This window comes from Salvelinus sp. IW2-2015, linkage group LG20 (genome assembly GCF_002910315.2).
Source record: "Salvelinus sp. IW2-2015 linkage group LG20, ASM291031v2, whole genome shotgun sequence".
Classification (NCBI taxonomy): domain Eukaryota; kingdom Metazoa; phylum Chordata; class Actinopteri; order Salmoniformes; family Salmonidae; genus Salvelinus; species Salvelinus sp. IW2-2015.
The window spans coordinates 8,954,927-8,977,047 of NC_036860.1; the positions used below are offsets into that span (position 1 = coordinate 8,954,927).

Consider the following 22,121-nt stretch of genomic DNA (forward strand, 5'->3'; position numbering starts at 1 on the left):
CTGACATTTGCAACATGTTTCAATATTCAAATTTGATCTACTTCTGTCCCATAGTAATGAACGTGTCGGGAGTCGGGACGAGACAACAGGCAGGCAGCATTTTCTCGCCAGTTGAAATCATGAATCAGCTAGCATCATTTTTATGGATATGCACAAACAAAATGTCAATTGAAAAAAGGTCAAATGAACGAAGTGCAGCTAGTTTACAGTCTTTCCAGCTTCAGTTTAAGAAGATAGTTAGATGTGTTGTTGGCTAGCTACTCTGAACAACCGTGTCCTGACGAGAGAGCACATTTTCTATGCCAGGAGAATCAGCGCTCGTTAGCTCATTGTTATGGATTTGTAATAAATATCATTATTATAACACAAGCATATTTGCTAATACATTGTTATAACTAAACTCTTTCCAAACAGGGTTACCACAACTCATAGCAGATACGGAAACCCACACACACCCAAGAGCAGATGGCTGACACAGGCCTTTTTCATAAAGACTGATAAGAAAAGTGGTGCCGGGTGCTGCATATCACGAGAAACTGAGACACACACATACCCAAGGACAGAGGGCTGACGTAAACCTTTCATAAACACAGATAAGACAGGAACATCTACGCACACACAAAAACTCCTCTTCAGTCTGAACATTTTACAGAGACACACAGAAATGTCAAAATAGGAACATCTACGCACACACCTAATCACCTGTTTTAGCTGAACATTTCTGAAGACAAAGAACTCTACTCAGAGCCAATGGGACAGTGATACTGGCCTGAAGGAGACCTCGCCCAACTCATCAGAACCAACCAGAGGACCAGAACTTCCAGACTCAACCTACTTTCTGTACTGTATAAAATGTATATGCACTCTGTTATCTGGGCTTCTTTCGGATAGTTCCATTTGAGCTTGATGAAAAGGGTCCATGCACGCTATTTCAGATATCTTTACCTCTGAATAAATTGCATTTAATTAAACCTCATCCACCCTGTCCAGAGTCTCTACTTCGTCTCAGTTCTCCAGTAAACATGTTTTATCAACAATGTCTCCAAATAAATGTCACTAGAAAACAGCTTAAACTAATGCAAATGCAGCTACTGTTGTTATTCTGGCTGCACTGTTTGATGTGACTGTAAGTTAGCCATATTTGGCTAGCTAACAAGCAAGGGATACGAATGTTGCCAGCCAGTATGGCAATGGAACATTTACGATGAATGACAGGGTTGCGTCCATAGATACAGAAAAAAGACTGGGTTGCAACTGGGTTGCGTCTTTGGCAACCGATAGAACGAACGACCAGCCGGCTTGGGTAGCAACCCTAGATTTGTGTCGGGACTATATCTTATGGAAGGATGAAATATAAGGCTCCTCGGGGGTTTGTTATATTTGGCACGGTTATATATTGGCACGTTTGCCAGCACTCGACTTTGTCTCTGGCCTAATAACACCCGTACCAATATATCCTCCAAACACAGGCTTCTCGGGCATTATCACTTAAATATCACAAACCCCCGACGTGCCTTATTGCTATTATAAACTGGTTACCAACGTAATTAGAGCAGTAAAAATAAATGTTTTGTCATACCACTGGTATAAGGTCTGATATACCAAGACTGTCAGCCAATCAGCATTCAGGGCTCGAATCACCCAGTTTATAACACTAAATGTCATTACATTGGAAATCAACCAGAGCTTGAAACCCTTGGCCTATTGTATTGTCTATTTTTAGTTGACTTCTGGGTTGAATTGGAACAATAGCTGTTGATGACTTTGCAAATGCAATGTAGCACTAAATAGCATCATTGATGATGCGGGATAAAGTATGGTCACATTTAATTTGCTCTGTTAAACCTACCCTTTGGAATGACTTCCATAGCAACAGTGAATCTATTTCATTTTTCATGTGCAGTTGCAAACTACGGTTTGCAACTGCACATGGGGACAAAGATCGTACTTTTTGGAGAAATGTCCTTTGGTCTGATGAAACAAAAATAGAACTGTTTGGCCATAATGACCATTGTTATGTTTGGAGGAAAAAGGGGGAAGCTTGCAAGCCGAAGAACACCATCCCAACCGTGAAACACGGGGGTGGCAGCATCATGTTGTGGGGGTGCTTTGCTGCAGGAGGGACTGATGCACTTCACAAAATAGATGGCATCATGAGGATGGAAAATTATGTGGCTATATTGAAGCAACATAACAAGACATCAGTCAGGAAGTTAAAGCTTGGTCGCAAATGGGTCTTCCGAATGGACAATGACCCCAACCATACTTCCAAAGTTGTTGCAAAATGGCTTAAGGACAACAAAGTCAAGGTATTGGAGTTAGCATCACAAAGCCCTGACCTCAATCCTATAGAAAATTTGTGGGCAGTACTGAAAAAGTGTGTGCGAGCAAGGAGGCCTACAAACCTGACTCAGTTACACCAGCTCTGTCAGGAGGAATGGGCCAAAATTCACCCAACTTATTGTGGGAAGCTTGTGGAAGGCTACCTGAAAAACGTTTGACCCAAGTTAAACAATTTAAAGGCAATGCTACCAAATACTAATTGAGTGCATGTTAACTTCTGACCCACTGGGAATGTGATGAAAGAAATAAATGCTGAAATAAATCATTCTCTACTATTATTTTGACAATTCACATTCTTAAATTAAGTGATCCTAACTGACCTAAGACAGGGAATTTTTTACTCTGATTAAATGTCAGGAATTGTGAAAACTGAGTTTAAATGTATTTGGCTAAGGTGTATGTAAACTTCCAACTTCAACTGTAGATACTTTATATACTGCCTGAGACACCTTTGCTATTTTGCACATTATGGACAATATGCCTAACACTCATAATTAGTAGTAGAATAATGGATTGGCAAGAATTTGGCACTGTCAACTTTTAGGTTAGTAGGAAAGTTAGGCTAATCATTTAAACCCACTAAATATATTCACATTCACTGAACATTCAGTATTTGAAACTTCAACATTCATTTCCCAAATGCTTTTTCTGTAATCCTGCAGACTCTTTATCATTCTCCATACCTTAAATGATAATGCATCCAACATTATGCGTGCCGACCATGGTATTGGGCAGATGCTGACATTTGAGAACTCATCTTGTTTAGAAATCAAACCCTGGTCATCTTATTGCAGAGCACATTGTAAGCTATACATTTTGCTCAGCTGTTTTTAGAGAAGATTGTATTGCAAGTTATGCTATATGTGTAGGATATGCTTTGTTGGCTAATATGCATATGCAGTAGAGGTCTTCACGGATCCACCTGTACCCGAATACCCGAGACCCGATCCGGGAAATAATGTCACGGGTCTGGGTCAGATCTGATATGATTGTCACGGGTTTCGGGTATGTGCAATTTTAACTGACTTGTCGGGAAGGGCCTGTACAGATCCGAACACGACTGCTGCAGTAGAGTGAAAGAGAGACATTTTATAATTTATGCTGCTGCTCTTGCTTTTCACAAGAGTGGAGTGTGGCGCATGTAGCTTGTTGTCTCACCCTACAGTTACAAATAACAACAATTCCATTCAGAATATTAAGTAGAAGCCTACCTGTTGGCTGTTGGTCGTTATAGCCTATCCTTATAATTTAACATTAATTCCATCATTTTAATTCCATCTTCCATTGATTAGATATCTCCTAACTTTTGCCACACACGGAGGCTCTGTGACTGTAGCCTATTGCCACTTTGATTACTTATGATTGATAAGGTAAGGTGGGTTTCTTAGCATTCATAGCCATGGTTGTCAACTGTACCGCAGGAACAGAATGTAAATCACAGAAAATAGAGGTTGTGGTGGCAGCTGCAGAGAAGTTCTTGAAAGGCATTTTACTGCAGAAGATTTGTGGGGGGTGTTGAGTGGTATTGTACTGTCCTCTCAGACCGTTAGTCAGGAGTAGGATTAGACAGGGTTAAATAGGGAATGGGGTGGTGTTTTTCTTTAGAGAGGGCTAGTTGTTGGCAGGGTCATTTTCCTTTTCCTTTATCCCAAATTTGTATTACCGGAATTTAATGTAAGTAGGCTGTGAATGGCCTCACACTCCAGTACAGTAGGTGGCCGTGTATGGACCTAAAAGTTGGATGCGCTCCGCCAACCCAATCTCAAAGAAGAAGAACATGACACACACACACACACCTTTCTACACAGTATCTACATGCTTTTATTTGGGTTTCTATGCAAAGTGTATGATTGAATGTTTCTTTAAGCCTGCAGCTAATTGCTTGAAATTAGACTTATAGTGGGGTTTCATGGACAGAGTTTAATTTAGGACTAGGCTAATTCTACTTAAATTAATCCAGATTTTAAAAATGGCTTTCTGAGACGTTGCTTAACTTCAGTTTAATTAGTTATAGACTAGGGAGTCCCAGACTAAGGTAAGTAAGGACTAACCAGGTAGTCCTTACTGATTAGATTAACAATGTGTACTTGGTGCTGAACTGAGGATGATTTAAAAAACAGAGATGGGACACTAATACATAAGCATTGTGTGGAATTGGAACAAGTAACCTAAACCAAACAATAGACAGAGGTAAAAGAAAACGTTCAAAGGATTTTGAACCAATTATCACCCAATTATCGAGAACAAACAGCATGATTCATCAACAGAAAACAAAAATAATACCTCTACTACCAGTTGCAATGAATTCAACTCAAATGAAAAAGTAAACAAAAGGACACTATAACAACTTCAGGTAAAATACTGTATTGTTGACCCATTTTTACAAATCATTGTCACTTTGAAATGTTAGTTTTCTTGTGTAACACAACACAGTGAGGCCTAAATGTTCTGTATTTGTGTGACAGAAATTTAACACAAACAATATCATACATACTAAAATAATTTCTATACTGAACAAAAATATAAACGCAACATGTATTGTGTTGGTCCCATGTTTCATGAGCTGAAATAAAAGATCCCCCCCCCAAAACAAATATTTGCACAATTTTTTTTTTACATCCCTGTTAGTGAGCATTTCTCCTTTCCCAAGACAATCCATCCACCTGACAGGTGTGGCATATCAAGAAGCTGATTAAACAGCATGGTCATTACACAGGTGCACCTTGTGCTGTGGACAATAAAAGGCCACTTTTTGCTTATTAATATAAAACGCACTCTAAAATGTGCAGTTTTGTCACACAATGCCACAATGCCACAATGCCACATATGCCTCAAGTTTTAAAGGAACTCGTAAATTGGCATGCTGACTGCATGAATGTTCACCAGAGCTGTTGCCAGAGAATTTAATGTTAATTTCTCTACCATAAGCCACCTCCAACGTCGTTTTAGAGAATTTGGCAGTAAGTCCAACCGGTCTAACAACCGCAGACCACGTGTAACCACGCCAGCCCAGGACCTCCACATCTGTCTTCTTCACATGCGGAATCGTCTGAGACCAGCCACCCAGACAGCTGATGAAACTGAGGAGTATTTCTGTCAGTAATAAAGCCATTTTGTGGTGAAAAATGAATTCTAATTCGCTGGGCCTGGCTCCCAAGTGGGTGAGCCTATGCCCTCCCAGGCCCACCCATGGCTTCACCCTTGCCCAGTCATGTGAAATCCATAGATTAGGGCCTATGGAATTTATTTTAATTGACTGATATCCTGATATGAACTGTCACTCAGTAAAATCATTGAAATTATTGCATGTTGCGTTTATATTTTTGTTAAGTATATATTGTTTTGTCTTTCTAAGGTCCTGTGGAAAAACATAAACATCTATTTAAAGAAGACATTAGCTGTTGATTTGTTGGAGGGTTTTCAAGGCAGGAAGGACCAGAGACAGATTGGTCAAAAGACCAATTAGTGGAAAAACTATCATAATTGCTTGTCTAAACTCAGCCGTTGACAGTTCCGATGGGGGACCATTCCAATCCTCATTTGGTAGGACATTCATTCAACAAGTGCCATCATTGGACTTGGAATATGCAATTTTGTCAGTCATCTCTTGCACCCATAATAAAAGCTATGTAATGAACTCAACTTGAAGAGATAATGTTCTCTAATGCAGCAATATAATCATTTTCTAGAGGCAGATGATCACCATAGCTTGGAGGGGATAAGACAGGATGAAGGTCAGCTCACTACATCTGCAGCAGCCAGGAGGGAAGATTGTGTCACTAACATGGGCAGGAGGACAAAGACAAAGAGGCTGAGCATGCATGAGAAACTGGTGCTAAATACATTAGTTTCATGAGCGCAAACTAATGTATTTAAAAGAAGAGCATGATATGAAAATGCACATCCTTCATGTTGAGTTGTCTATGAAGGAGGAGAGAAAAATTAAGCAGCAGCAGTACCAATGTTCCTCTCAAACCAGCACCAGTTCGAGGTCCCGATATTTCCATTTGTGAATCCATGGCTATTGTTTGCTTCAATCACTTGAGCTATCTTTGTTGTGAGAAGTGCTGCATTGCAAAAGCATCTCTGCAGGCTAGTCCATTTGTGTTGTTGTCTGCCTCAACCACGGGAACATCTATCTGGGTCATCCTCATCTTCAATGCGAGGATCTAGGAAGCCATTCTGTTTGAGGTAATTATGAATCACTGCTGTTGAAATTATGACAATGCAGCATCTTCTTGGTTGAAAGCGCTAGGGTCAGTCTGTTATATCTGGAGTACTTCTCCTGTCTTATCCAGTGTCCTGTGTGAATTTAAGTATGCTCTCTCTAATTCTCTCTCTCCTTTTTTCTCTCTCTCTCTCTCGGAGGACCTGAGCCCTAGGACCATGCCTCAAGAGTACCTGGCCTGATGACTCCTTGCTGTCCCCAGTCCACCTGGTCGTGCTGCTGCTCCAATTTCAACTCTTCTGCCTGCGGCTATAGAACCCTGACCTGTTCACCGGACGTGCTACCTTGTCCCAGACCTGCAGTGTTCAACTCTCTAGAGACAGCAGGAGCGGTAGAGATACTCTGAATGATCAGCTATGAAAAGCTAACTGACATTTACTCTTGAGGTGCTGACCTGTTGCACCCTCTACAACCACTGTGATTATTATTACTTGACCTTGCTGGCCTATGAACATTTGAACATCTTGGCCACGTTCTGTTATAATCTCCACCCGGCACAGCCAGAAGAGGACTGGCCAACCCTCATAGCCTGGTTCCTCTCTAGGTTTCTTCCTAGGTTCTGGCCTTTCTAGGGAGTTTTTCCTAGCCACCGTGCTTCTACACCTGCATTGTTTGCTGTTTGGGGTTTTAGGCTGGGTTTCTGTACAGCACTTTGTGACACCAACTGATGTAAGAAGGGCTTTACAAATACATTCGATTGATTGATTGATTGATTGATTGATTGATTGATTGATTGATTGATTGATGGGAATATGACATCCATCTATACGGCCAATGACTCCAGGAAAGTTCCCATATTCATAAAACTCTACCTTGTTGTTAGCTAAGGTCTTCACATTTAATTTAGATATTTGTGCTATATTTTTTTTATGCAGCCTAGTGGATATTTTCCCCTCAGAAATACCAAAATAATTATGTCTTCCTTCCAGTAAAATGGGGTGGCGTAGCACACGTCCATACGTACGTCAAAAACGTCGGTGACGGTGGTTTCGGGGAGGCGCTGTAAAAGGTTGTGTACCACTTTGCAATCTGAATGATGTCCATTTTGTGAAAGCCGGTCAGCCGACTAAAGCTTCGTCCCGGTGTAAAGGAAGATTCAAAGAAAAACAGAAATTGGGCAGAACCGTCGATCGCTAGCCAGTTATTATCCGAAAGGAAAGTCAATCTTATCGTATGTCCGCTATCCAGAACCTCCAAACTTTCGGTAAGACATTTCAACCATCTCAGCTAACGTGATTAGTGGGGGGAATGGCAGTTGGTAATGTTAGCTAGCATTTGCAAACATTTTGACGACGTTACAACTAAATATAACGTTTGATTTTAATCAAATTGTTAATACATGTCTTCATAAAACATCTGGTTAGTTATATCGAGAACATTCCCTACAGATTGCAAAAAGTTATTAATAGCATGCCAGTTTTTTTTTTAACGTTGACCAACACCTATCGACATCAGACGAAGTTAATGTCCTTGTTTAACGTTTGGTCCCAACACGGATTTGTAGCCGATATAGCAAATTAGTCTGTATTGTGGACACATTAATCAACGTACAATACATATTCGGTTAACAAATTGTTACTACCGGTTGTCTTTCTGGCACAGTGTCAACAATGGCCCGAGTATAAATGTAACTTTTTGCCCAATTTGTCTGATACGACGTTTTTTTTCCAGGAAGCCCTTCAGGTTGAAACTATATAAATAGTTCAGCCAAATAGCTACATCTAATGATATTCCCCTACTGACTTAGTTGCATCCATGCTTTAATTTCGAAATTTCAGCTAGTTCTGCCTGTTGTGTTTTGCCGGAATGATTGGCTATCTAGACTGTGAAATTTTGCTTTCTCCCACCATGTGTCACGAACCCCAGTATTCCAGATAAACTAAGGTCTGCGTAGATTAGTCATCCGTTTTTTTGGGGGGAGATTTGTCAAAAATCCCAATTTTCCATGTAGTAATCTGCTAACCAGCATCTGAGCAGCGTTTTACATGGGCCTGAGACTCGTGGATAGGACGTTACATCACCAGTTTACCAGCCTGCACCTTTTTTATTATCTAGGTCAAACAAACAGTGACATCTTAGGTATCCCTTTAGGTTTCTTCCTTGTAATTTTAGAAATGACACGTTTTGTTTTGAACTCAATTTTTGTCTTAAGTATAGTGATTTTGTTTTTAATGGTGTTCTTCCCACAGACCCATTTGCTGATGCAACTAAGGGTAATGACAGGCTCCCATCTGGGACTGACGACTACATCCACATAAGAATCCAGCAGCGTAACGGCAGGAAGACTCTGACCACGGTCCAGGGCATAGCCGTCGACTATGATAAGAAGAAGCTAGTCAAGGCCTTTAAGAAGGTATGTTATGGCAGGGAGTTGACACTAGGTGGTATACTAAGAAAGATCCATGTTTTGTTCTACAGGCCGTTTGACTAGTTCCGCTTTGTCAACAGAAATTTGCCTGCAATGGGACAGTGATTGAGCACCCAGAGTATGGGGAAGTGATACAGCTGCAAGGTGACCAGCGCAAGAATATCTGCACGTTTCTGATTGAGGTAGGTTTGACTCTTGTCCCTGCTATTGCACCCAGCATAGTACACAAGTGTGGAGTATAAGTGGCCATCTGTCATGGCCCCTACAGATGGCTCTCATAGAAAAGCCTCTGTTTGTAAATGTTCTCTGACTGGAGTTCGAAGTTCCTTTGTGTGATGTCTCTTCTGCCCTCATCCCTCTTCCAGATTGGCCTGGCGAAAGAGGAGCAGCTCAAGGTCCACGGATTCTAAAAGCTCTCAGCAGCCTCAGCTCCACTGGTCCTGATACACTACATGGCCAAAAGTATGTGGACACCCCTTCAAATTAGTGGATTCGGCTATTTCGGCCACACCCATTGCTGACCGGTGTATAAAATAGAGTACATGCATCCAATCTCCATAGACAAACATTGGCAGTAGAATGGTCCGTACTGAAGAGCTCAGTGACTTTCAACGTGGCACCGTCATAGGATGCCACCTTTCCAACAAGTCAGTTCGTCAAATTTCTGCCTTGCTAGAGCTGCCCCGGTCAACTGTAAGTGCTGTTATTGTGAAGTGGAAACGTCTAGGAGCAACAACGGCTCAGCCGAGAAGTGGTAGGCCGCACAAGCTCACAGAAGGGGATCGTGAAGTGCTGAAGCAAGTAGCGTGTAAAGATCGTCTGTCCTCGGTTGCAACACTCACTACTGAGTTCCAAACTGCCTCTGGAAGCAACGTCAGCACAATAACTGTTCGTCGGGAGCTTCATGAAATGGGTTTCCATGGCCGAGCAGCCGCACACACGCCTCAGATCACCATGCGCAATGCGAAGCGTCGGCTGGAGTGGTGTAAAGCTCACCGCCATTGGACACTGGAGCAGTGGAAACGCATTCTCTGGAGTGATGAATCACGCTTCACCATCTGGCAGTCCGATGGGCGAATCTGGGTTTGGCGGATGCCAGGAGAACGCTACCTGCCCGAATGCATAGTGCCAACTGTAAAGTTTGGTGGGGAAGGAATAATGGTCTGGGGCTGTTTTTCATGGTTCGGGCTAGGCCCCTTAGTTCCAGTAAAGGGAAATCTTAATGCTGCAGCATACAATGAAATTCTAGATGATTCTGTGCTTCCAACTTTGTGGCAACAGTTTGGGGAAGGCCCTTTTCTGTTTCAGCATGACAATGCCCCCATGCACAAAGCGAGGTCCGTACAGGACTGGTTTGTTGAGCTCGGTGTGGATGAACTTGACTGGCCTGCACAGAGCCCTGACCTCAACCCCATCGAACACCTTTGGGATGAATTGGAACGCCGACTGCGAGCCAGGCCTAATCGACCAACGTCAGTGCCCGACCTCACTAATGCTCTTGTGGCTGAATGGAAGCAAGTCCCTGCAGCAATGTTCCAACATTTAGTGGAAAGCCTTCCCAGAAGAGTGGAGGCTGTTATAGCAGCAAAGGGGGGACCAACTCCATATTGATTCCCATGAGATTGACAAGCAGGTGTCCACATACTTTTGGTCATGTACACTGAACAAAAATATAACTGCAGCAATTTCAATGATTTTACTGCATTACACAAAAGAAATCAGACAATTTAAATAAATTCATGAGGCCCTAATCTATTGATTTCATATGAATGGGCAGGGCCGCAGCAATGGGTGGGTCTGGGAGGGCGAAGGCCTACCATCTTGGGAGCCAAGCCCAATCAATCAGAATGAGTTTTTCCTGACAAACGGGCTTCATTACAGACAACCTCCTCAGTAACCTTTTCATTTACAGGGATGTAAACAAATTTGTGCACAAAATTTGAGAAATAAGCTTTTTGTGCTTATGGCAAATGTCTGATTTTCTATTTCAGCTCGTAAAATGTTGGTTCCTCATTTCAAATGTTGCATTTATATTTTTGTTCAGTGCTGTGCCAATATCTCTGTTTAAATGTTTTCCCCATTAGATTTTGTTTGTATTGAATTGATGTCTGTGCCCAGTGGCTTCCTTCTCTTATCTACTTTCCCTCCTTCCCACTACTGTTTGCTGAAAGGATGGGTTAGAATTCTACTTGGTGACAGGTCACAAAGGAACAAGAGAGTGCGTCGTCTGGTCATAAGATGATGCTTAAGAGCAAAATGAGACTGTCAACTGTGGAAGGTGTTCAGTGATAGGTCCCCATTCACTTTCTCCTATCATTAGGTGTAAAAATCGGATGATATTCTGGTCAGATGCGATAGAACGGCCTCCCACTGCTTTCAAGTACATGTAGGCCTACCTGGTTCTGAAGGTTATCGATCATCCCCAAGTGTCAACCCATGTCTTTACGGTCACCAAGGGATCTTCTCTCCCGATGTTCATTGATCTTTAGCTCAAGCTGCGTGTTGGTTGCCTCTAGTGAGTGCACCTGAGCCACACAGACATCAACATGGAGCCTCACACATTCATACAACACACATCCTAGATAGGCATCTCACTGTTTTAGCCACTAAGAGAGGAATCGCACCTGAGTGTACTTGAAAGCAGTGGGTGGCCGTTCTATCGCATCTGACCAGAATATCATCCGATTTTTACACCTAATGATAGGAGAAAGTGAATGGTAGTTCTTTAGGCTAACAGTGAAAAAAGAAAACCCTACATTTGTGATGTGAAAAGGTATCTCGTTTAGATTCTCCGTGTAGGACGCAAAGCGACCATTAAGATCTTCCATGCTCTCTCTCTTGCTGATGCACAGGGAGCCTGAGAATTTTGTCATGCTCCCCGGGACACTCGATGCATGCCCCATTGAGATGTGGGTCCAATACCCTCCCGCACCACCGCAAACACTGTTCCAGTGTCCCCCTCTGCGGTCGTGGGAGAGCTGCTTAGCGCCACTGGCACGGAACAACTGCATTGATGCTGTCACGACTGCTGTCAACATCCCTGGGGTCTGATGTGATGCTATAAAGGGCTTTTTTTGAACTGTGCAAAAATGTTACATGTTTTTGTCTATTGAAAGCAAGGGTAGGTGTGAAGAAACCCTGCCCACTACACAGATCTACAAAAAAAAAACTATTGTGGGCATGTCTAGGATGGAATTATGTTTTCTTTTCTTTCTAATGTAAATTGGATGGTTCTGGAGGCAGGATCACAGTGAAAAAAGGTGTAAATGGAGACAAAATACCTTGTGAAGCTTTTTTTCTTTTGGGAAGTGGACCAATAAATAAATGTTTAAGTTGCCTACAGTGAAGAATACAATAACTGGTTAAGTGAAATATACATAATGCAACATCAAAAGTCACATTTTAAGTGGTAAATTGAATAAAACATTACGCTCTTTATTATAAACTGGGTGGTTCGAGCCCTGAATGCTGATTGGCTGACAGCTGTGGTATAGCAGACTGTATACCATGGGTATGACATCTTTTTTTACTGCTCTAATGTTAGGAACCAGTTTTTAATAGCAATAAGGCACCTCGGGGGTTTGTGATATATGGCCAATATACCACACCTTCTCGGGCCTTATTGCGTAATAAGTACACTGTCCTAAAGTCACCAGAGGAATATTCTGTTCTAAAATTTTGCCACATTGCTTAAAGCTAATTTGTTGTTGAAAGGTAATCATTTCCACCCAAAATGACAGGTACTTTTTACATGTTATGTCTGACAACTGTTCAAGCTAAATTCTAGCTATCGGTGGCATATAATCTTGGAATTTAATGAAGTTCAAAAGATCACCTTTGGCTTTTCTTCCATAATGAGAGAAATTTACATTGCCACAGAAAGATTAATGACTTGTTTATTCTGTGTGGTAATGTTATCAGACCAGCTTGACATTATTTCTAAGTGAAGATATGAAAAGTGACAATGACGAGAAAGGCCACTGGTGGCTCGGTGGATGCCACCCTATCTCTACACCAGTTTTTCCCAAGTGGTGCGTCAGGACCTATTGGTGGGTTGAGGTCAGTTCCTTTTCTGGGGGGGGGGGGTCAAAAGACACTAACAACTGTAGGACCCACTGCATGGATGAACAGTGGCTAACTGCAAGATCATTGAGTGTCAATGGGTGTGTTTGCAGCAAGAATGCCACTCATGATACGTTTTCTCCTTTGGTGGCACTACACCAAATCTATGTTGGTGACAATGATGTACAACAACCGTAATCTCTTAATGATCCTTTTTTGAGGTTAGCAGCAAGGCCTGATTCCCTGTTGTTTTGAAAGGGCTACGTAACAGTGAAGGCCCAGTGCAGTCAAATACATTGTTTTCCTGTGTTTAGTATATATTTCTACACTATGAGGTTGGAATATTACTGTGAAATTGTTAACATTTGGATAATGCCCTTTTAGCATAAGAGCTGTTTGAAAAGGCAGCCTTACATTTTGGTCTGATTGAGTTTTGACCTGCCTGGTGACCAATAAGAAAGAGTTCCAAACCTTTCTGCCAATAACAGCTAGTTTTCAGTTTTCCCCTCCCCACTCAGATCACTTCCAGACAGTCCTAGCAAAATTGTTACCCAGAAGTGATTTCAAATTGAGATACAAATGGCAGCATTGAACCTTTAAGAGGAGGTGTGCCTGCATGGGGCTGGTCTAGCGGCCAGGTAGTGTTACCTGCAGCACATAAACATTACCCTGTGAGCGGCAAACAAAACCTGGCTATGAAATAGTGTAGTATTATTACAGTTAGCAGCATCTGTATGCTTTTAGATTCACCCATCATGTTCAATTCTATAAAGAATGTAGTCAAGTCAGGTGATGGATTTCATAACAGATGAATTTGCCTTTTCTGTGCATGTTAGTTAGTGTGTTTACCAATTAATTGTTCTACTGGCATAATCAGATCATAGTAAAGTACTGTAAATACCTAACACTCCCAAAGTGATCTGGAAATCTTGAATGTTTGAACACACGTGATGAAGTTTCTGCTTTAATTATATGTAAGTCTACTCAGTTCAGAAAGCATCAAGGTATGAAAAGAAAGGCACCTGGCAAGAGACAGACAAGTTGATGCACAGGATCAGCGTTAAATGTTTATAACAACCTCGAGCAGAAAGGTTCATCTATTATTTTTTTGCATCAAATGTCACATGTCCCACTCATTTCCAAAATACAGCCAAAAAGTTAGGTTGAGTTGTGACATGTTGGGTTGTGGTTTTTACTGTTCTGACAAGGTGCTACATTGAGGACAATTCAAAAGGTGTGGCTTGTAGAGTTCACTTTGGGTCAGGCAGCCATTCCACCAGTGAATTTACACTAGGCTTAGGCCTGGCTGCGATATCAATCCTACCCACCAAACTATGTGAACTATACAAAAGGTCCTTGAAGTCATCCCAGCTGATGATAACGCTGTCTCAAACTCTGTACCAGGCGGTGTATCATAGTTGGTATTTGTTTACCCATGATGCACCTCCAGAGAATGGAGAGGTAAAGGTTGTGTTCCCTGATCAGACGTTGCATGCATCAACCAATGTTTGCATGCCACGTCATCGACTGTCTGGCAACAGATTACTGGAGCATATTATGTGTTTAGCTGATGCGTGAAATACTTATCCAGGCGTTGTAAGATCTGGCATGCGTCAGCAATGTCTGTGCAGATACCAAAATCTTTGGGTGTGCACGTTTTGCAAAGCAGAGAGACGCCGAAGTAATTGATTGCTATACAGCTGGGAGCGGTGAATGTCGTAACTAAATAAAACAACAGAAAGAAAAAAAAGATCATTCTGGCGAGGGAGGAGCTGGTTTTTAAATATTGTGTATATTTATTTCTTGTGAACAAATGTCCATTTGTTACCAATGTCAATTCTTCATTTTTTTCAACATACTTTTATTTTTGTTTTCTGGACAGGCGAACGCTGCCAAATACTAAACAGTAAACCAATAAAAAATGGTGAACTATCCAGCAGGGGTGTAGTGCTGCCGGAGGGCTTTTTTTCAATTTGAGAATAAACAGCTGGTAAAACTATTTCTGGAAATTTTATCTAAATAAATGATATTTCATTTCCACAAAAATTCCATGAAAAACAATAAAATGACAAACCAAATAAACATGTATATCAGTCTAGAAGTATAAAATTGTGGTTTCTTCTTTGGCACTGGTGAAAATGGTGAAGAACTATAGGCTACGTGTGTGCACTACAGAAGACCGTCTGAGGCTTGACCACTTTGGCCAATTCGAACATGGGGGGAAAAATCCTAATTCACTATGTGTTTGCCTTTATAAAATAAAACTCTATGGACACCTCTTGCACATTGGAACCCAGAACGACACCGTTCTGCTGAGGACACCCAAACCAGAGTGGCCACCACAAATCTCAAGGAGCCTGATCCTCTCTGGAAGTTGCTGTATCTCTGCTTGGGATATTTAGCCTACATGGGCTATTGTTTGAGACACAGGGCCCATTCTAGCTTGGTATGTCAGGGTGGTCAATTGGAAATGTGAATTGGGCCAAGTTAGAGGTCATAATGCATTTAGATTACAGTTTATTGCGATGCATGAATACACAACAGCAAAAGCTTGATTTTATGGCTGTTTTAAAAGGAATTTCCTGCATTTCTACATAGTAATGATTTATGTTCACTAATTGGTCAATTGATATGATAGCATGTTTAATCTATGCAAATAAATTCTATGAATAGTTCACCTCTGTTTCATTTTATTCTTTAAAAGGGTATATTGTAACCATGTGATCAAGCAAATCAAAGTTGATTTATGATACACATTACAATGCATACAAATGCCTACTCGAAAATAAAGCTCTCCTCGCAAACATTGCAATGATATTAAGCAGTTCCAGTTCCACTGTGCTTTTTTCGTTCTTCCCGTCTAATCAGGGATGGATTTAGACCGGGGATATCAGGTGGGTGCAATTCATTATCAGTTAGAACAGAAAATGAGTAGGCTCTGGACCTTGTAGGGTAAGAGTTAAATACCCCTGGGCCATAGCCTACAAATACCTGTATCACATAGTCATAGGAAATGTACCCTCAAAAAAATTCAGCACTGAGCAAATTTCAGGTCTCTGAGCGCAAACTTGAACATTGTGGAAATTCGGTGCTACTTTTGGTGAGTGTTTACTGTGAACTCTGAGTCTGTACCCACTTTAAGTTACAGTTTTAACAGTGGCCAAGTAGCCTACTGTTGCCATTTGATCATAATGTAGGCCTTTCAGAGTGTCCTACCATAAAAAAAACAATGGAGAAAATGCATCCCATAATATTTTTACGTGGAAATAGCTGTTCTATCGTTCAGCCTACAGTAGCAGCCAATGTGTGGCTCATTGTAGGCCTACATTCCATGAGACTTGAAAAAAACATGCAGGGCTTGACATGAACCTGTTTATCCATTTGTCCTTCAGACAAGGAGGTGACTGGAAATTTTGTGTTGTTTGATGCAAGAAACCACTTTACAAAATAAAATTAATTATTATTCCCATCCCATTATTACAGAAACTCATACAAATTATGCTATCTTCTGCCTATTGGCTACTTAGCTTATTCAAGACAGTCTCAAAATACAACACTACCCCTTTAAGACATAAAAAAAGCTCTTTACCTGACTTGTTTTCAAAGATGGCTAGAAATGCACACATGTTGTGCTCTTGTAGGAAGCAACCACTCCCCCATTGTTGAATAGAAATGAGCTACAACTGGGCTAATAACTCACTAACTAGCAAAGAATATGAAGAAATGTGCACAGGTGGCTACATGCAGCTCTTGCTTTGATCTCAAAACAAGCGCATCTACTCACAATGTCTCACAAGATCACATACCAATTAATTTGCATTTTACATAACAGAACCGAATATAATACCAAAGCATAGTAGGCCTATAACATTCCTGTTACATCAAAAATACCTCATTTCCGTCTGACGCACTGCTATCAGGTAAAGAATGTTTATATTTGTAATCTATTTAGCTATAGAGTTGATACCCAACTTTACTTACAACACAGCAACCTTAGCAATGCAGCTAGTTAGCTACAACAAGTAGACCTGTTGCTAGCTAGCAGGAGCAGAAAACTTTATCACTTTAGCATGTCATTCCGGGACAGGGAGCTTTAGCTATTGTTATTCCAAATAATAATTTAAGATTACAAAAATCTATAGGACAATTGTAAACCTAATACAGTCATCAAGGCAGGACTCACTGATGTCATTCATGCTGTCACTAAACAGTCTCCATTAAATACCTGTATTTCCATTAATTATTTCAACTGTGGGCATCCTAGAGCAAGACAACCGACATGTACATGTTCGTGAGACTCTCACTTTTCACAGAGGGTCATATTAGTGTGTAGCCCAAACTGTTTGGACATTACTGACAGAAGTTGGCAGATTAGCTATACCAACTTCAGACTAGTCCAAAGATGCTTGTGGGGGTCGTAGAACAAACCGTTCGGACACTACAGACGATTTTGTGAGAAGACCGTTTTTCAGGATGTCTCATGGTATGACAAACACTGCTCTAGCTCTGTCACCTTTCACCACAGATGCTGAAGTGCGACATAGGCGGATGCAGTGGATTGAGACGCATCTAATGCAAAAAATGTATATCTCTAGTTTAAACTGACACATTTTTATGGGAATGTGTTTATTATTCTAATTAGATTTCCGCGTAGGCGCAGACATCAACCTTAGGGGATTGTAATAAAGTTGATTAAAAATAATAGATTTTCTGCTGCTTCCCTTACTCGGATCGGGCCGGGTCTAGTTGCCATGGGTCTGTTTGGAACAGGTCTCTATATTTAAAAGATTGTGAGGGCAGGACATTTTCTCCTTGCAATTCTTCTGCCGTTAAGTCTTGGAGGCCCAAAATGTTCTCGGCTGCAGATATAATGATGTCCAGCTTTTTGGACTTCTTGGACATAATTAATAACTGTGGCTATAAATGCTACGAAATCCATCTTCTTCACAATAAATGTATCCAGATCACTTGATTGATGTATAACATTTGCAACTGGTTGCGATGCATCCACAGCCATATCTTCTACAGAACTGTGGCCTCTTACCCTTTCAACTCTCTTCACCGCCTCCACATAGGAGATTTGCTGTGCAGCTCTGATCCTTGACACCTCAACCTCTTTCACCCTAACAGGGCACTTAGGGAATTCAGGAATATGATCCCCACCACAGTTGCAACATATTACATTCAAAGACAATAAAATATTCCTTCCATCTGCAAACACTTGACACGTGGCCAAACCTTTTACACTTCTTGCATCGCATTAGGTTTTGCACGAATGCTCTTACGGCATATATTTTATATCCCAGCTTTACATAGGGTGGTAGATACTCTTTATCAAACATCAATAATACAGACAATAATACAACTTTGCTCCTTTTTCCCATTCTCCATACGGGTCAAGCGACGTGCACGACTACTCAAATTTTTTGCCTAAGATATTGATTATCAATGTCCAACGGGACGCCAGAGAGAACACTTTTTACCGATGCCCTGCTCTGAAAATCAAAGCTGTCCACTTCATGAGTCAATACTTTTACAAGCCACAATGCACGCTCCTTTTGCTCTTTGGATACACACGATATCAACACCATACCATTCCTGATTTCTTTGACTTTTCCCAAAGCCTTCTTCACCATCCTCGTGACTTCAAAAGGGTTTCCCAAATGAACATCCTTAACCAAAAATCGTACTCCAACAAGCAATGATTCATCAGACTCATTTCCCACAACAATTGTAGCCCTTTTCGTTCCATTCTTGGACTTCACTGTTGTCCACTCATCTTCCTCGTTAACTGTACTCGACGCGCTTTCATCTTCAAACAACACTTCTGCTTCCGCCATCTCAATCAATCAATCAAATGTATTTATGAAGCCCCTTTTACATCTGCAGATGTCAAAGACCACCAACTTACTACCGTGAGACAAGGCTGAGTATAGGGGGGCCAAACCCAGACAGGAAGATCATGTCAGTGACTCAACCCACTCAGGTGACGCACCCCTCCTACGGACGGCATGGAAGAACACTAGTATGCCAGGGACTCAGCCCCAGTTATAGGGTCAGAGGCAGAGAATCCCGGTGGAGAGAGGGGAGCCAGCCAGGCAGAGACAGCAAGGGCGGTTCGTTGGTCCAGTGCCTTGCTGTTCACCTTCGCACCTCTGGACCAGACTACACTCAATCATAGGACCTACTGAAGAAATTAGTCTTCAGTAAAGACTTAAAGGTCTAGACCGAGTCTACGTCTCTCAAATGGATAGGCAGACCATTCCATAAAAATGTACTTCTATAGGAGAAAGCCCTGCCTTCAGCTGTTTGCTTAGAAATTCTAGGGACAATAAGGAGGCCTGCGTTTTGTGACTGTAACGTACGTGTAGGTATGTACGGCAGGACCAAATCATAGAGATAAGTAGGAGCAAGCCCATGTAATGCTTTGTAGGTTAGCAGTAAAACCTTGAAATCAGCCCTAGCCTTTGGTTCTAGTCAAGTTTCAAACAGCCGTGTTTAGCACTAACTGAAGTTTATTTAGTGCTTTATATGAGTAGCTGGAGAGTAGAGCATTGCAGTAGTCTAATCTAGAAGTGACAAAAGCATGGATTAGCTTTTCTGCATAATTTTTGGACAAAAAGTTTCTGATTTTATGAAGATGCAAAAAGTCTGTCCTTAAAATATTCTTGATATGTTCATCAAAAGAGAGATCAGGGTCAAGAATAACGCCGAGGTCCTTCACAGTTTTATTTGAGACGACTGTACAACCATCAAGATTAATTGTCAGATCCAAGAGCAGATCACTTTGTTTCTTGGGACCTATAACAAGCATCTCTGTTTTGTCCAGGTTTAAAAGTAAAACATTTGCCACCATCCACCTCATTATGTCTGAAATGCAGGCTTCCAGGGTAGGCAATTTTGCGGCTTCACCATGTTTCATCGAAATGTACAGTTGTGTGTCATCCACATAGCAGTGAAAGTTGACATTGTGTTTCCGGATGACATCACCAAGAGGTAGAATATATAGTGAAAACAATATTGGTCCTTAAACGGAACCTTGAGGAACACTGAAACGTACAATTAACTTGTCAGAGGACAAACCATCCACAGAGACAAACTGATATCTTTCCGACAGATAAGATCTTAACCAGGCAAGAACTTGTCCGTGTAGACCAATTTGAGTTTCCAATCTCTCCAAAAGAATGTGGTAATCGAAGCAGCACTAAGGTCTAGGAGCATGAGAACAGATTTACCACCTTCACGAGTGCAGGGCTATGGTGGGCTCTAAAACTAGACTGAAGCATTTCGTATACATTATTTGTCTTCAGGAAGGTAGTGAGTTGCTGAGCAACAGCTTTTTTTTTTTGTTGAGAGGAATGGGAGATTCGATAAAGGCTGATCGTTTTTACATTTTCCAGGTCAAGGTTTAGCTTTTTCAAGAGAGGCTTCATTAATGCTACTTTTGGTGTGTTTGGTACGCATCCTGAGGATTGGGAGTCATTTATTATGTTCAAAATAGGAGGGCAAAGCACAGGAAGTAGCTCTTTCAGTAGTTTCGTTGGAATAGGGTCCAGTATGCAGCTTGAAGGTTGAGGCCATTACTATTTTCATGAATGTGTCAAGAGATACAGGATTTAAAAACTTGATTATCTCCATTTATCTTAGGTCCTGACAGTTCTGTGCAGACTCAGGACAACTGAGCTTTGGAGAAATATGCAGATTCAAGAAAGGGTTCCGTAATTTGCTTTCTAATGATCATGATCTTTTCGTCAAAGAAGTTCATGAATTCATCACTCCTGAAGTGAAAGCCATCCTCTCTTAAGGAATGCTGCTTTTTAGTTAGCCATCCAAACTCCCTTCCTCATTTCCAGTCCATGTCCCTCGCCTCCGTCAATCTTTTATTGACTTGAAGCCTGGTTAGATTAACAATTTGCACTTAGTGCTGACCTGAGGATGCTTCAAAAACCAGGATGGGACACTAATACATAAGCATTGTGTTGAATTGGAACAAATAACCTAAACCAAACAATGGACGGAGGTAAAAGAAAACGTAAAAAGAATTTCAGTGACATTGAAAAAACCCTCTTGAAGTGATTTTTGTCAAAGCACCCTATTATCGAGAACAAATAGCATGATTCATCAACAGAAAACAAGAATAGTAATGTCTGGACTACCATTTGTAATTAATTCAACACAAATGAAAAAGTTAACGAAAGGACGCGACAACAACTTCAGGTAAGATACTGTATTTATTGTTGGCCCACTTTTACAAATCAGAGTCAATTTGATAATTTTTTTTCTTGTGTAACACAACACAGTGGGGCCTAAATGTATTTGTGAGACAGAAATGTAACACACAATATCACACATAATAACTAATATAATTTCTATATTGTCTTGTCTTTCTAAGGGTCTGTGGAAAAACATAAAAATCAACTTAAAGAAGACAAATGTTGCTCATGGGGAGTGTTTTTAAGACTGGTAAGACCAGAGACAGATGAGCTGGGGGACTTGTTGAACGGGATCATTGAGAGCCAGCAACCCCTGGAAGATATCCCCGATGATCACCATTTGGACAGTTCAGATGGGGGACTGTTCCAATCCTCATTTGGTAGGCCACATTCATTCAACATGTGCCATCCCTGGACTGCAGGGAATATGTAACGTTGTCAGTCATCTCTTGCACTCCCATAATAAAAATGATGTAATGAATGCAACTCTTGAAGAAATAATATTATCTAATGCAGCGATATAATCATTTTCTAGAGGCAGATGATCACCATAGCTTGGAGGGGATAAGACAGGGTAAAGGTCAGCTCACTACATCTGCAGCAGCCAGGAGGGAAGATTGTGTCACTAACATGGGCAGGAGGACAAAGACAAAGAGGCTGAGCATGCATGAGAAACTGGTGCTAAATACATTAGTTTCATGAGCGCAAACTAATGTATTTAAAAGAAGAGCATGATATGAAGATGCACATCCTTCATGTTGAGTTGGCTAATGTTGGTTCCACTTTTCTGGGCTCCGTTATTTACTTAACAAATAAGGAACACTCAAAATGTGCATATATAAATCATAACAATTTTAATTAGAATACAGCTGTAGACAGAAGTCAAAGATCAAACATCAGACATACA

At 41.1% G+C, this 22,121-nt stretch overlaps 1 protein-coding gene across 1 annotated transcript; it reads left to right on the forward strand.

The window, feature by feature from the left end:
- Window positions 1-7,600: 7,600 nt before the first annotated feature.
- LOC111981938 (eukaryotic translation initiation factor 1b-like) lies at window positions 7,601-12,276 on the forward strand. The gene is made up of 4 exons (XM_024013436.2): window positions 7,601-7,775; window positions 8,761-8,924; window positions 9,020-9,121; window positions 9,305-12,276. The coding sequence occupies exons 1-4, from the start codon at window positions 7,745-7,747 to the stop codon at window positions 9,347-9,349; spliced, it is 342 nt and encodes a 113-aa protein (XP_023869204.1). The 5' UTR covers window positions 7,601-7,744; the 3' UTR covers window positions 9,350-12,276.
- Window positions 12,277-22,121: the final 9,845 nt, after the last annotated feature.